This window comes from Melanotaenia boesemani, chromosome 2 (genome assembly GCF_017639745.1).
Source record: "Melanotaenia boesemani isolate fMelBoe1 chromosome 2, fMelBoe1.pri, whole genome shotgun sequence".
NCBI lineage: Eukaryota > Metazoa > Chordata > Actinopteri > Atheriniformes > Melanotaeniidae > Melanotaenia > Melanotaenia boesemani.
In genome coordinates this window covers 21,279,916-21,295,795 of record NC_055683.1, presented here as the reverse complement: position 1 = coordinate 21,295,795, position 15,880 = coordinate 21,279,916, and the positions used below count along the sequence as shown (strand labels likewise).

The following is a 15,880-nucleotide window of genomic DNA, read 5'->3' as shown; positions in this document are numbered from 1 at the left end:
TGATTTCACTGGCAGGTCTACGTCAAGTTGAGCATGTGTTCCTCATCCATTGCTCATATTTTGGGCATGTGTATGTTCAGGGTGGAGTATTGCACTTCAGAAAATTCTCCCAAATAAAGCCACAGTTACCAAAGTAAGGATGTTGTTGCTCTTTGCTTTTTTGGAGTAATTTACTCCACAGTTAGCACTTTATCTGTGCAATGCATAACCCTAAGTAGATCAGAAAGTATTTGCTGTTGGCTGGGAAACCTTCTAAGTCTAAAACAATTCCTTTTACTTTGTAATTATTGATGAAAATAACAAAACAACAAGCTCACAATATGTTGCTATATGTTGAACTTACCGATCTGCTATTTTCTTGTGTGACATTTTTGTATGATGAAGTAGGGCATAAATTCATGAAAAAAAAAAAAAAAAAAGTTGAAATATAGAAATAAAATGTTTCTGCCCAACAGCAGTTAAGTACAGCACGGCAGCATTGCATCCCTGTTGATGGAAAAGTCTCTGCTAAAGCTATCAGTCTGGTAAAGGATCTGGTTATTATGTAAAAGCATTAAGATTAACTTGTTTTATTAATTGCAATACTTGTTATAACATGTCAACCTTGATTCCACTTTTAATTATGTATTATTGACCTAAATTAATTTGTTGAAAGACTAATACTTTTTTATTTGACTAAAACTAGACTAAAACAATCAAACTTAGACATGACTAAAACGTGACTTAAACTAATAAGCATGTTCATCCTGAAGACTAAAACTAAGACTAAAATTGAGATACCAGCCAAAAACAACACTGTGTCAGAGTCTGACCATCATCACCTTCAGAACTAGTAGATTAAAATTGCTCGCATTAAGTTGGTTGCAAAAATGGAAGATTTTCAGGTGAATTTATCTGAAATTCTTCCTCTGCACAGCAGATAGTTAACAACAGCAGAGCGGTTCTATTATCCATGATGATAACCTGAGTGTCCACTGATCTCTGTCATCATCACTGCAGACAGATATGTACTTTGGAGTTTTTCCCCCTCCCCAGCTGCCCCCCATATGTTTTCCTTAAATTTTACTTTTAAAACAAATCTTTTGTATGTTCAAAAGTCTTTCATAGCTTTGAAATTTAAGATAAAAAAATAAACAAATAAATAAAATAACATTTGACCCCTCAAAAACGTAGTTACGGCCCTGCATCAAAAACCATTCACCTGCTGCTCTTTGGTCTCATGAGCTGGTGACTTGTAGACACATGTCGGAGATAATCTGTCTTCAACCCGGCAGAGTGAAGCAACTGAAACACCCAACGTCTTACAGGTGAATTCAGTTCCCACAGGTGATGTATTCATCACACATGAATCATGAATTTCATGAATGAAATGTCAGCTTAGACAATGAAAATCATGGTTTAAACATCCAATAATCACATGAATCACTCGCATGTGATTTGTTGGAGTCTATTTCCCTAGTTAGTCAATTTCAATCGTGTAAACACAGGAGCAGTATATGAAGTAGAAAATTTGGATATGAAGAACGTTTGAACAGTTGATGTTTCAGGAGGTGAAGTTTCAGTCACAGTTCTATGTGATCAACATCTGCAATCAGGCTGATCAGTTAAACCACGCTGCATCCTTACTGTCAGACTGGGAAAATTACTAATAAACTGCAATGACATTAGGAAGTCTAAATATAGCTGCTTGTGCTACTTGTGTACATTTCTTAAATAAATGCTAGTTTCATATTGTTACAGGCGTCTTATCGTTCTTCTGCTTAATCATTTTCTGATCTTGATGTTTGCAAGTCATCGTGTAGACATTTAATAATAAACAATGAACTAACATGTTCTCAGTAACAGCCTACAGGTGTGTTATGAGGTCAGAAATGTGAAGTTTTACTCTTGTAGCCATTTTATGTTATAATAAAACTAGATATAAAACTTTATTTATGTCAAAAGCAAAGCTGATTATCAGAGTAATCTAGTTGCCCTCAGTACTGAAGCTCTAGATTTTGATAAATTAGTGAGATGTTTTTCTAATCAGCACAATATTTGTCGTCTTCAGCTCTCTTAAAACAAATTAATGAAATCCGTAACGCAAATGTAGCTTAAGTATTTTATATTTATTTTCTTTGTTTTCTTAAAGAATGATAGAGTACATAGTAATAAAGTGATTTTGTGTTTCTCTCTCTTTTTTTCTCACATTTTACCTAAAGTAGATTTTCACATACAGCACTGAGGATGTTAGATGCCACCATGTCTGGACCTCTTGCCACTCTTTTACCACAGCATATCAAATTTTCTAGATCTGTTCTGACTGCTCATCTTAAGATTTTCCTTCTTTGTCCACAGACATAAAGCAAGTCTTACAGATGGAAAAAAATCATCTGGGGATGGTTAACAACCTTCTTGTTGAAAATATCTTTTATCATGCTCAAACATCTGGGAATAAAAAAAATGAAAGAGAAAAATTGGGACTAATGGCTGTACTCTATTTCTTAACGAATATGATTTCCTTCAGGGACAGGTTCTATATGAATTTAATATGAGGAAAAGAACATGTTCATTCAAATGCATACATGTAGTTGACCATACACACCTGTCCATCCATGTATTTTCTATAACAACTTATACCAATGCAGGGTCACTGGAGCCTATTGCAGCAGCTCAGCCAGGGATCACCAGTCTATCACAGGCCCAACAAAGACAAACAACCACTCACACCAACTATAGTGAGACTTTACAGAGACCAGTGAACATAACATGCATGTCTTTAGACTGTGAGAGGAAGCTGAAGAACCGTAGAGAAACAACACATGATCGAGGGGAACATACAAACTCCACACAGAAACACTCGAACAGAGAAAATCTGCATCTGAACTAGAGTTATTATTCATAAATGAATTAAATCTGTCATATTTTTAGACAGAAAAGTTAGTATTTTACTACTTAAATTTAATTTTTTTTTTTGACGTGATAATGAATTGTGATATTTTTATTTTTATGTAGCATGTTACACATGTCTCTTCAACAGTGAACCTGTCTTGTAACCATTAGTGGGCTCAGAGCTCCTCCTCTGGTGGCTTCATGTTAAAGTTTTCAGGCTCTGAGAGGTTTTTGTTCAGCTCTGCTGATGGTTTGTGTTACTGTGGCTCTCGCACAGTAATACACAGCCGTGTCTTCAGGCTGCATATTCTGTCCATTCAGAGTGACTGTGTTACTGGAAGAATCCAAGTTGACACTAAACTTGTTCTTTAAAGTGTTTTTGACATCTGCATCCAAACTGATAAACTCCAGTCCTTTCCCTGCAGGCTGTCTGATCCAAGCTGTAAAGTAGCTGCTCAGAGAATAAGAAACCTGGCAGGTGATGGTCAGACGTTGACCTGGTTGTACAGTTATGGAAGCTGGCTGTGTCAGTGTTTCACACCTCACGTCTGTAAAAAGATGAACAATTTATGAAATTACAAATGAAGACTTGCTGACTGGGAGAAATTTAGAGAGACTTACAGGATCCAGCTGCCAACAGCAGCAGCAGAGTGACAGAAAACATGATGTGTGGAAGCTGAACGGATGAGCTTCTGATCCTCTTTAACTTCAACACCAAGTGAACTATTTACATCTGTATGAACAGGAAACCACTGAGTTTACATCCAGTCCTGAGAATGAGAAATCATTTGAATATATTTGAGTGTTTTTAGGACAGGATCTTATCTTGTGGATCAAAATGAAAGTCATGCATATCATTTAAGGGTCTGTTAATAATGAAGTATTTCATTATAGTTTCTTTTTAGAGGGATAAGAAATAATGTAAACCAGATCTCTGTGAGGTCATGCTTCAAGTAAACTTCTGTCTCAATGCATATTTTAAAGAATGATTCAGTGAAAACATTTATGTAAAAAGAAATTATTTCTTTTATTTAGTTGTATTTGCTGAAATATAAGAGTGTTTAACCTCAAGTGTTGGCTGACGACATACAGATAAACCTAAGCAAGAACATAAATCTGGGAGTAAACTTAAACTTATAATGCAACAAACAATAAAATTTTATAAAAAGAGCTGGAAACATGTTTAAATTACAGTATTTATTGTTCTCACTTTTATTTTTAATAGCTTCATTGCAAAACTTAAAAGTTAACTCTATTTAAACTAAAAGAATGATTATACTTGTGAGTATGTTTCAGCACATCTTAACCCTTTTAATAATCCTTTTATCTTCCATCTTTATCTTACTTCCAACTAAGTACACGTTTTTCACACTAAGTTAGTTCAATCATTTTTATTTGTTTGTAATTTCCAACAAAGATCCAGCTTTTTAAGAAGCTGAAAGGAAGAAGAAAATGGATGGATCTTTTTCTTTCAAAATCAGATAGATAGATAGATAGATAGATAGATAGATAGATAGATAGATAGATAGATAGATAGATAGATAGATAGATAGATAGATAGATAGATAGATAGATAGATAGATAGATGCTATTGTCTCTGGAGACGATGAACCTTCCCTGGACTGACTGAGAATAGTAGTTGCTGCTATCACCATTAGTTTCAGTAGCAACCCATTTCAGTCCTTTTCCAGGAGCCTGTCTGATCCAGTCCATCCAGTAGCTGCTAAATGACAGACCAGAGGTTGTACATGTCAGCTTGTGGGACTCTCCTGGTCTTAAAACCACTGCTTCAGATTGTGTCAGAGTCGGAAATTTCCTGAGCTGAGTGACATGAACTGGCTTTGTGACATTGCATTGTGGACATATTTTCACACATGAATGAGTTGAACGTGAAGCTACAGGGAAAGATTAGTTTGTGCACGACATGTACACAAATGTGAAAGCCTTCAAATCCAAGCTGATTTTATTTTCCAGACAAATCTTTTGCTCATTTTCCAACACTAGCCATGCAGAAAGAGGCCACCCAAAACACGAAGAAATACTGCAAATCACTGGACGACCTGCACAGCGAATTCTGCCGTCGGTTCTCTGATTTTGAAAAAATTGACACTTCAGCTGGTGTCCTGTCCCCTGTCACAAGACCCTGAAACAGCACCGCAGGAGCTGCAACTGGAACTGATCGATCTTCAGTCCGGATCTGCCTCAAAGGAGAAGTTCAAGTCTCTTAAACATGAATGACTTTTACGCTTCACTTAACGAAGCCACTTTTCCAAACATCCGGAGGATGGCACAGAAAATGTTGGTGTTGTTTGGCTCGACCTATTAGTTTGAGCAGACGTTCAGCGTCATGAACATCAACAAAGCCCATCACAGATCCAAGTTAACTGACCAACACCTCAGATCCATCCTGAGAATTGCCACAACAAAACTAACGCCAGACTTTGATGCACTGGCAAAAAAAGGAGACCAACAACACTGTTCCCACTGAAATTTATGAGTTTTTATACCGTGTTATAAAAACAAATGCATGTGGAAAGTTTGAAAGTGTGTCTTTCAATTAAGTGCGCATTTACGCACAGCAGCGGAACAGAAAACGAGAGCAGCAGAAATGATTGAGATTGAGTATTTTGTTAGGTAATATGTTTTGAATGTTGACAGTGATATCATTCATCGTTTTTTCAATAAATGTTGATTTATTTAACTTTGCGCCTTCAATTGAAACATATTAAAAACATGTAATCTCCAGGTTTGATATTTCACAGCGTGTGTGCTATTTTAATCTAGATACATTTTCTCCTCCCAGTATTGAGCCAAATAGCGTTTAAACGCCGTATCTTGCATGTTCATTGAGACAAACCTGGATGAGGGATAATTTGCACATTTGAAAGACGCAGACCTCAGTGCACACTGTTAGCGAATCGGGTTGTATATTTATTTGCGTGTACTTACTACGCAACGTTTTAGTACTTCTGGCCCAAACACTCTATCCAAATGCTCCTGGCCCGGCCCCTCTGTCAAATTTTACAATCCATTGTGGCCCGCAAGTCAAAAAGTTTGCCCACACCTGTCTTAGTGTATAAACCCACTGGACAACTCAACGACTGTGTCAGCATGCAGAGCATGAGGAATAAGGAGTGATCAGTGATGAAGAGTGGTGAGTGAGATCATGCACATCGTTTTAATGTTAAATTAAACTAAAATGGAGCTCAGTTACTGTTTAGATGACGGATGAAACAGTAGTGAAAAAATGTGAGATGTGGTTAAAAAATTAACTTTTATTTAATATTGATCATCAAATTATTTAATTTGGTTTCAGTGTGAGACATCAGTGTAAGTTAAATATTCATGGCTGATGAAGCTTCAGTGTTGATTCAGTTAGATTTTACTATCCGGCCTGTTTCTGAATCACAGAGACGATACGAGTAATAAAACACAAATGCAGGACTATCAGGTAAGAAGGCAGGTGGATTTAAGAGTTTAGATTTGTTTTATAAAATGAAAAGAAAGCATTGCAAAGGCAGAATATACAGAATCCAAACTATAAATAAAGACAGAATAAAAGGAGGAAGGTATCTTGTCCTTAGTTTAACTCTGTGTGGGTGGAGGTCTTCCTGGTAAAGTTTCCACAAAGCAGAGAAAAGACGACGAGCAGAGATGGAGGGAGATGATGAGTGTGTTCAGCAGCAGATATGAATCTGTTCTCAGTGGTTATTAGAAAAGAAACAGCTGCTGAGAGCCAATCAAACTTCCTTTCCTGTAGCTGTGTTGGTTTCTCTGCAGCCTCCACACGGTTAGCTGTGGCTTTCACTTTAATAACACAATGACTGTTACAACCATCAATGTGCTAAAAAATCCTTCAGGAAGCATCTGTGTCGTTCGTCTGTGAGAGAAACAGCTCAAATCCTGACCTCAGAGCTGAGAAATGAACTTTGATGGAAGAAAAAGAGAGATGAGAAACCTCCTGTTGAACATTTGCTGCTAATTCATTTATTATAAATAATTTAAGCCTCATGTTCTCAGAAGCTTCTCCTCTGTAACAAACATTTTATTTCTTGCATTTGTCTAAAAACCATTAAAGTTGATGAGAGTTTTCAGCTTTTATAAGAAACACTGCAGCGACTAAACTTCTGTTGGTTCATCAGAGCGACACAAACCACACTGAGACAAACACATAAACCACCGACACAAACAAGTCATGTTTCATTTTTCTCAGAAAACAAGCAGGACAAGACGTCCATGTTGGTTCAGCTCAGGTCTCTTTATTTGTCAGAGGATTCTGTTCATCTCAATCAGAGCTGAATTTTTAGTTCACTTCAAACTGGTCCTGTTTTCCACTGGTTTCCATCGTACTCATTAGACAAAATCTGCAACGTTGACAGCTTCAGTTCTTCAGCTGCTCTCATGTTCTGTGGAGTCCCATAAGTAGGACTGATCCTGGCCTGCACTGAACTCTGGGTGAACGTCCTTCACATCAGACTGTTTCATTACATGCATGGCATTTACAGAAATGACAAATCTTGGAAACATTTCTCCTCTTTCCTTCATTTTTATAAGCGGATTACTGATGGATTCTTGAACTTTTTCTGTGTTTTTGCCGCTGAACTCCAGAATAAAAATATTAGTCCTGCAACACTGTTAACTCAGTGTCAAGATGATGCTACGTATATTAATTCACCTGGATAGACAGGTTCATGTTTATTTATTAATTTACTGTTTATTTTACATGACCTATATAAATAAAAATAAAAACTAAATATCATGTGACACCACTGGTTTATAATCAAATAAAAGTTAAATATAATTTATTTGGAAGCATTTTGTGGTGTGAATAACTTTAAATGCATCAGGGTTAAAACTTCCACAGTTCAGACTTTTAACAAAGAGAATCCTGATTTTATTCTTTAAACTTCAAGAATGTGGAACAAACTCTCCGTCAGCATCAGAACAGCTGAGTCAGCGCTACTTTAAAAAGTTTATTAACCCTCCTGAACAGACTTATGGATGTTTTCTGCTCTCTATTTTTATGTTTTAATGTTGGTCTTTGTTCTTTCTTTCCTTTGTGAATTATTTCTGTGGATTTGGTGTAACTTGAGAGTTTTTTTTTTATTTTAATAGTTTATTTTTATTCTTCTTATATTTAATTTCATTATTCACCAACTTTAATGAGTAATGAAATATTTTGTGACACAAGGGGAAAGATTTATAACGTGACACAATATTTGTGAATTAACTTTTTTATTCTGTTTTGTTTACAATAAGCTGTTTATTAAAGAAAAACTTAAAACATGTAAAATAAAAAAGAAAAACAGAAAACTTGCAGAAATACAGAAAATGATTAAACATGTAAAAGACAGAAAACAGACATGAACTCAACTATCAAGAAAAAAACTGCATGACGAGAAAATATGTTTCTAAATTCTGTCAATAATTTTTTTTTTCTAGTTAACTACAACATGTTGCAGCTAACATTTGTACATCCTGATTAATAAGATAAATGTATTATATGTGATGGAGAAAAAAGGCGGTCAGGAAACAGTCAGTCAGCATGTGTGAAGTTGGTGGATGGTTCCTTGTTTCTGACCATCATCAGCAGTCCACAACAGTACACCAGACTCTTCACTGTCAGCACTGTGTACAGCAAGCAGAGCAGCTTCACCCTGAACTCAGACTGGAAGGACACTGACACACACACACACACACACACACACGCACACACGTTATCCTTCTCAAATCACTGATAATGTTCAAATGTGAAGACACAGTTTATTATGAGCTGAAGTTGATTGATGTATTTTTAGCTTGATCTCTGACATATTATGGCCTGTGTGATGTTTGGTGGGGAGCAGGTAGTTTACAGTGGGTTTAAAGGTGTGTATGTACTCTGTAAGAACAGAGAAGCAGCAGGTGATCTTACTGTCATCTTGCTGCAGAGCTGGCAGGTCTGCTGGTTTTCTCTCTGGAGGACAGGCTGCTGGAGCTGGAAGCTCTGAAACAGGAAATTGGTTTAAGATTTGGAGTGAGAAATGTCCATCATCTGCTCCTTTGGTTTGACTGCATGAAGTTAAATCTCTGATGATCCCGGTCATCAAGCCTTCATTACCTTGTTGTGTTTGGGCCTCCACTATTTCTCCATAGTGGTTGATGTAGCAGCTGTATTTATATCTGCTGTTCTCTTGCTGACGGACCAACAAGATGGCAGCGGAGCGTCCTGATTCTGTGATCTGCAGCTGGTCTCCATCAGCAGGACGGAGCTCCTCTATAGACCCGTCTTCATTGTGTCTTTTCCAGGAGAACCGGAACAGAGGAGGAAACATGTCTGAGGCCAGACACAGAAGGACGCTCTTCCCCTGGACTCTGGATGCTGCTGGGTACACGCTCACCACGGGCTTCACAATCTGCTCATCTGAAGTTTGACAGCAGCAACAAGCAGCACACACACACACACACACACACATTTACATTGTCAATTCTGGAAACTTCATGAACTCTGATCACTAAAATATACAATACAGCACAAAGTTCATGAAATGCACTCTGATCACCTTCATATCAAACACACTCATCACTTCATGGCAGCAGGTGGACCACATGAAGATGTGAAATAAAATTATTTGCCAACTTGTTAAATTTTTTAAAGGGTGAGTTCTTCATGAGTGCTGTGTCAGAAAAGAAAGAAAACACTCCATAAATATATATATATATATATATATATATATATATATATAGTTGTTTCTTTAATTTTTTATACATTTTCTATATAAATAGTTATTATAATCTAACATATAGTACATCTATCCATGAAGAACATTGATTTTTCATTTAATTACTTAAATTAATCACAATCCATTCAATATTTATCATCAGTTAGTCTATATAAAAAAAATAAATAAATCTTCACCTTAATATAATTTCATGCTCTCAAATAGAAAAACAAATGTATATTTTATCAACAAGACTAAAAATATTTTATCAGCTTTTAAATATTTATTTTTATATTACAAATAGAAGAAACTTATTAAATTATGGAAACAAAATTACCATCACAGATTGTTTCATGTTGTACATCAAAATTTTGCTTGAAGGTATAAAAATGAATTTACAAAAATGTAAATTTTAGATAATATAGACTTGAACACATGTACATTCGAGGTCCCTTTTAACTTCTTTCTTAAATACTTTCTAAAAAAATCCTTCTAAACAAAGAAAAAAGTTTTATCCCACGTGTCTTAATTAAGTGTGAGACTTATTTTATAAATTTGCACACTGGGACCTATGCCCCAAGACCGTGGGGGGACTCTTGCTGGGGCTCTCCTCTGCGCCCTTCTGGTGGGGCTGGAGTCGTCTTCGGGGTGGGGCAGCTTGGGTTAGTGCTCCGGGGCTGCTGCTGAGGGCCCGGGTCTCTGGGCTGCCTTGGTCTGCCTCTGACCTCCATAGAGCCGTGGTCACATTTGTACAATCTCACTCACCACTCTTCATCACTGATCACTCCTTATTCCTCATCCTCTGCATGCTGACACAATCACTGAGTTGTCCAGCGGGTTTATATACAAAGAGATTATTCTTCTGTTTTTTCCTGTGAGTTAGTATCTGGTCGTTGTTATGCTACTTTCATGATATGTCTCTGTGATTTGGTTATTATTAAGAACTCTTAATGACTAGCAGCTGTTTTTTTTTGTAAAAGTTGTAGGAAATTTTCTGGTGTGTTCATGTACAGGTGTAACAGTTTGTTGTCTGCTGATGGTGTGGATTGAAGGGTCGTTTCCTTCTGTCTGTGATCTTTTTGTCTCCTTTCTTCTTCCCCTTTTTGCTATTTTCCATCTTTTCCTGTCCTCTCTGGGCAGGTCCAGCAATATTACAAAGATTCCGTGAGTCAAAGTAAATAAATAAATAAATGAATAAGATTATCAAGAGGAGCCTTACCCATAGGCCTCCCCTTGGCAGAGCAAATTTGTTCAGCATGATAAAAAAAAAAAACAGATTATTATTTTGCTTGCTATGATGCTGGACAGGATAGGTTTACAAAAACTAAAAAAATAAATAAAACATGTTTTAAAACACATTTACAGACAACTTTTATGCAAGTTTTCAATGTCGAATTATTTCCAGGATCCTCAAAGAATTACTGAAGATGGTGAAAAACTAAATATCTGTATCATCACTAATGTTTTCAGAAACAGGGTCTAAATTTAGTTCTTCACAGAGATTTAAACATGTCTTTAGAAATAATTCATATTTTTCTTCTGTGACAATGGCTCCATGAATCATCTATTAATCATGAAAAAACTTACATGTGAAGCCTGAAGCAGCAGAAAGTGACTTTAAACACATTTAACTCCTACTATAACACAAGTGGAGGAAAATAAATGTTTATTCTTACCTGTTACATAAACTATAGTCCCAGAACCAAAAAGGGTCGAGGCCGTAGGCACAATGAAAGCAACTCGTACAAAAACCTGTCTCCTTGTGAATGTGTCAGCTGAGGTGAACGACTCCACCAAATGAAACATTTTTCAGCTTCTTGATGTGTTTTTCTAATGTTCATATCAACATAAACATTAGAGAATTTATTTTATTTTTATTAGAGTTTATTCTGCTCTTTTTTTAGCCTCACTAGCAATTTGGCCCAAAATCACAGTTTTGTTTTGGTTCCTATTTGGCTTTGATTTACGTCGTCAGCTTCATGCAGGTTTGGCTGCTGAAGCTTTGATTAGATTTGTCCCAAATACATTAAAATATTTATAAAACTAACCAGAAACTTGTGTAATTATTAAAAAAAAAAATTGATTTATAATTCCTATTCAGTATAAACAACAAATACAAATTCATAAAAACACTAATATATTAATTTATTAAAACACATATGACATATACATTAAGGGATGAGTGCAGTAACAAAATAAACGCTTCTGTATGAGTGATGGGTCTCTGCTTGCGTTGTTTTTTTTTGTTTTTTTTATGTTACTTTTATTTGCATATTTTATATATGATTTATCTGATTGGATGGCACTTTTAAATCGCATACTTGTTGACAATAAAAATATTCTATTAAATTCTGCTTGTTACTGTTTATCTCAAACATTTCAACTCAGTTTTTCTCTATTTTTCTATTAGACATGTAAATTATTTGATTAAAACATATTTTCTTCAACAGAGTGTTTATTGCACATTAAAGGTTTACTTAAAGGTTTGAACATAAATTTACTGAAGTGTAAATGTTCAGTTTACGTTTATTTCAGTTCCATTCTACAGCTTTTTTAAGACACTTTATGTTCACAGGTTAAACGTGTGATTGTTTATTTTTTAATAGACTTGTTTTTAATTTTCATTTTTTCTATAGCAAATATTTTTAGGAAGATTTCACAGAATTACTGAAGATGGTTGAAAACTAAATATTTGTATCATGACTAATATTTGCATAAATAAAGAATAAGTTTAGTTCTTGACTGAGATTTAAACATGATTTCAGAAATGATTGAGCTTTTCTTCTGTAACAATGTCTGCATAAATTATTTGTTAATGGTGAAAAAAACTAACATTTTGAAGCCTGAAGCAGCAGAAAGTGACTTTACACACATTTAACTCCTACTATAAAACAAGTGGAGTAAAATAAATGTTTGTTCTTACCTGTTACATAAACTATAGTCCCAGAACCAAAGAGGTCGTAGTCACAATGAAAGAGACTCGTACAAAAACCCGTCTGCTGTTGATTGTGTCAGCTGAGGTGAATGAATCTAAAAACTAAAATACTTTTTAGTTCCATGATGTGTTTCTCTAATGTTCATATAAACATGAACATTAGAGAAGTGTATTGTGGCTTTGTGTATGTTTACGTGTGCATATACGTGTTTCTGTGGGTTTGCTGTGACACTTTCAGGTTTCCATGATTTATTTATTTAATATGATTTTTGAATCCTCCCCAATTGCAAAAAAAAAAGAAAAAAAAAGCTTGGCCCAAACTTTGTTTTTACTGAAGACGGTTAAAAACTACAGATTTGTATCATGACCAATATTTGCAGAAATACAGAATAAGTTTTGTTCTTCAGTGAGATTTAAACATGATTTCAGAAATGATTGAGCTTTTCTTCTGTAACAATGGCTCCATGATGAATTCTCTACTAATGATGGTAAAACTTAACGCGTGAATCCTGAAGCAGCAAAAACTGACTTAAAACACGTTTAACTTTTATACAATAAAACTGAAGAAAAATAAATGTTTGTTCTTACCTGTTACATAAACTTTAGTACCAGAACCAAAGAGGTCGAGGCCGCGGTAGTCACAATGAAAGCAACTCGTACAAAAACCTGCCTGCTGTTGAATGTGTCAGCTGAGGTAAATAAGTCCAAATAATCAGTCATATCAAATTACAGATCCATGATCTATTTCCCTGATCCAGCTCTGGTCCATGGGCTGCAGTCCTGCAGGTTTTAGATGTTTTCCTGCTCCAACACATGATTAAAATGAAATGGTTCTCCTAAACAGCATGCAAGTTCTGCCCAAACATGTTGAGCCATTAATGTGATTCAGGTGCTTAAGGACCGATGTTGGACACCCCTGCTCTAATGTTAAGATTAACATGACTGTCCCTTCTTCTCTTTTCTTTTAGCCTCACTAGTAGCTTGGCTCTAAAGTTCCTGTCAGTCTGTTGGTTTCATGTGTCTCTGTGGGTTTCTACCACCACTTTCAGGTTTCCATGATTTTTTTTTTTTGTAAAAACTCTGTCCTACATTAACTACTGTGGAATTCATGAACGCAGTTCTCTCACACTGTTGGCTCAGATGTTTCTGCTGGAAGCCTCTTCCTATGAAGGTAAAAATGTGCCAAAATGAACAAACTTGTAGATTTGATGTGAAAACTTAGAATACAAGGTGAAAACTTGCACAACAAAATTCTGAACTTGTTGGTAAATGTTTCTGCTGTAAAGAAAATTCACACACACACATAAACTGAATTTGAAGTTACAGAGAAAAATAACCCATCTGACAAATAATCTTCCATAATTTACTTGTAATTAAAATTTTTTTGCAAGTGTTCATTTTGCGTTATAACCTCAGCTTAGTGATTACAACTCCCTGAATCTGCTAGTGCAAGTTACGAATGTGCTCTCGCGGGTCACAGTGTGATTAAACTGTGGCCTGACTTTTGGCTCATTCCTTGTAAGATATTTGTGCAAAAACTAACTTGTGTGTCTGACACAGACTGTACATAAAAGATGGACGAAGCTTCCGTGGCGCCGCCCGTAGGTTTCTGAAGAGCAAATATGAAGCTTGTTCGGTGGTTCCCACCGTCGCCATCTTGGTAGTATGACGCCTGCCGTCGCTCCCAGAAAATACAAAAATGGGCAAAGTGGCGGCGCTGAGAGGGGGGCTGTGAACATGGGGGTGGATGATTGACGTCTACCAAATTCTGAGCTGCCTGTAGCTAAGAGCTAACTGAGCCAGCTTGGATCTAACGTGAGCTAACCGGCAAATGAAGATAGGTGGGCTAAAGCTAAGGCGTACTGTTAGTCGGCTAAAAACTGTGTTTGTGCTACACTCTCCCTGCTTGCCGCGGATATTGGATATCTGTCAATCAAAAGGGTGAGTCCCTAATTATGACGAATTTCCAGATTAAATAACATCCAAATGGATGAGTTAGAAAAAAATTCACCCCCTTCACAGTTGTGGGGGTTGACCAAGAACGCACACACTCACAGCAGTGGGTATACCAGCGAAATACGCAGACTTCACCACTGGTATGCACGAACAAGTTTTTCTACAAATGGTAGTGTTTTATTGATTACTTTTCTAATTTGGAGCTATTACCTGACTGACTCAGTGCCTGTAGTTATGTCTTTTACCATGTGTTTACCTGATGATGCTTTCTTTTTATTTATTTCTTTTTCTTTTTTTTTGTAATGGTCATGTTGAGCTGAGGTGGGGTGGGGTTGGGAGGGCATTTTATTTTATTTTATTTTATTTTATTTTATTTTATTTTTTTACTTATTTATTTCTTTATTTTTTGTTTCACTGTATACCTGGGTGCGTATGTATGTACTTACATAAGAAAATTGACTGTATTTCTCATTGATATTATTCAATTATCTTTGTCAATAAAAATATTTGGGAAAAAAAAAGACTTCACCTCTGGATTTATATGGAAATGTGTAGAACAGAAAAGGGCAAGGCTAACGGTTTAGCACAGTTAGCTTAACCTTCAAAGTATCAAGTACTGTCACAAATGATCTGCCTAATGTTCATTTAATTTTAAGACATACAAGGTTTAAATTATTTGTGGTTTACCTGTTTCGTGTGTTGGCCAGAGTCTTGCAGCCCATCGGCAGCGACCACAACTGAAGTGTTGTCTCAATTCTCTAAATAAAAAAAAACGTCTGATGTCCATTTTTGACTACTAATGACGATCTCGAAATAACACCAGAGTTCAGATTAGGGATAAAACACTGGGCTGTTAGCCAACACGGAGGATTCCCTGCTTTCTTAAAATTCCTCTGTGATTGGTCATATTGTACCTGTGTTGCATTCACATAAGCCAGGAATTTACAAAACTACCATCTTCTTGATTGTCATAAGGCAGCTGAGAGAATGTAAACTTATTCCCTCTGGGATAAAAAGAAACATTCAGGGCTTGATGTGAAATATTCGGGGCTAGAGCCGGGAATGTCCATGCCAAGTGAAGCCCCTGCCCAGCTCATTATACATTAGCTGGCAAGAAGTCCAGCAAGAGAAAGCTCTGTTCTCCCGACCTTTCTCTCTGATTGGTCAACCCCCCCCTCTCCCTCTGCTCTCATATCTATGGACGTAATTTTAGGAGGGGACATGTCCCCTGCACTTTTTCAAAACGGCGATGGGTCTAGCACTAGGACCAAGCGGAAAACAGCTACTCAAGCTGAAGACTGTTTCCCTTAGTTTAGACTAGTGTGCCTCTAGAGAGAGAGTGGCGCCACTGGAAGCTCAAAACGCTTGCCGATCACGTGGTCCATGTAGCCTCCAAAAGTTCCAGGAAATGCTTGGC

At 36.4% G+C, this 15,880-nt stretch overlaps 2 protein-coding genes and 1 gene segment (V, D, J or C); all 3 read right to left on the bottom strand.

The window, feature by feature from the left end:
* LOC121656110 (immunoglobulin gamma-1 heavy chain-like) overlaps positions 1 to 15,880 on the bottom strand; it is a 343,586-nt gene that overhangs the window by 58,984 nt on the left and 268,722 nt on the right. The gene's annotated exons all lie outside the window — the stretch shown is intronic.
* On the bottom strand, positions 3,000 to 3,646 carry LOC121656198. The segment is given in 2 exon segments: positions 3,000 to 3,419; positions 3,493 to 3,646. Coding segments are annotated over 2 exon segments (378 nt in total).
* The window catches only part of LOC121656124 (Ig heavy chain Mem5-like), a 101,811-nt gene continuing 94,065 nt past the window's right edge, over positions 8,135 to 15,880 (bottom strand). For 2 of the 3 annotated variants that reach the window (XM_042011191.1, XM_042011186.1), the window contains exons 3-6: positions 13,096 to 13,147; positions 8,972 to 9,274; positions 8,786 to 8,857; positions 8,136 to 8,550 (exon numbers count right to left, since the gene is read on the bottom strand). In XM_042011191.1, the coding sequence (XP_041867125.1) occupies positions 8,408 to 8,550; positions 8,786 to 8,857; positions 8,972 to 9,274; positions 13,096 to 13,147 (570 nt within the window). In that variant the 3' untranslated portion in view covers positions 8,136 to 8,407. Of the gene's footprint in view, positions 8,551 to 8,785; positions 8,858 to 8,971; positions 9,275 to 12,495; positions 12,538 to 13,095; positions 13,148 to 15,880 lie in introns of all 3 variants that reach the window. The other variant, XM_042011180.1, reaches the window with a different exon arrangement.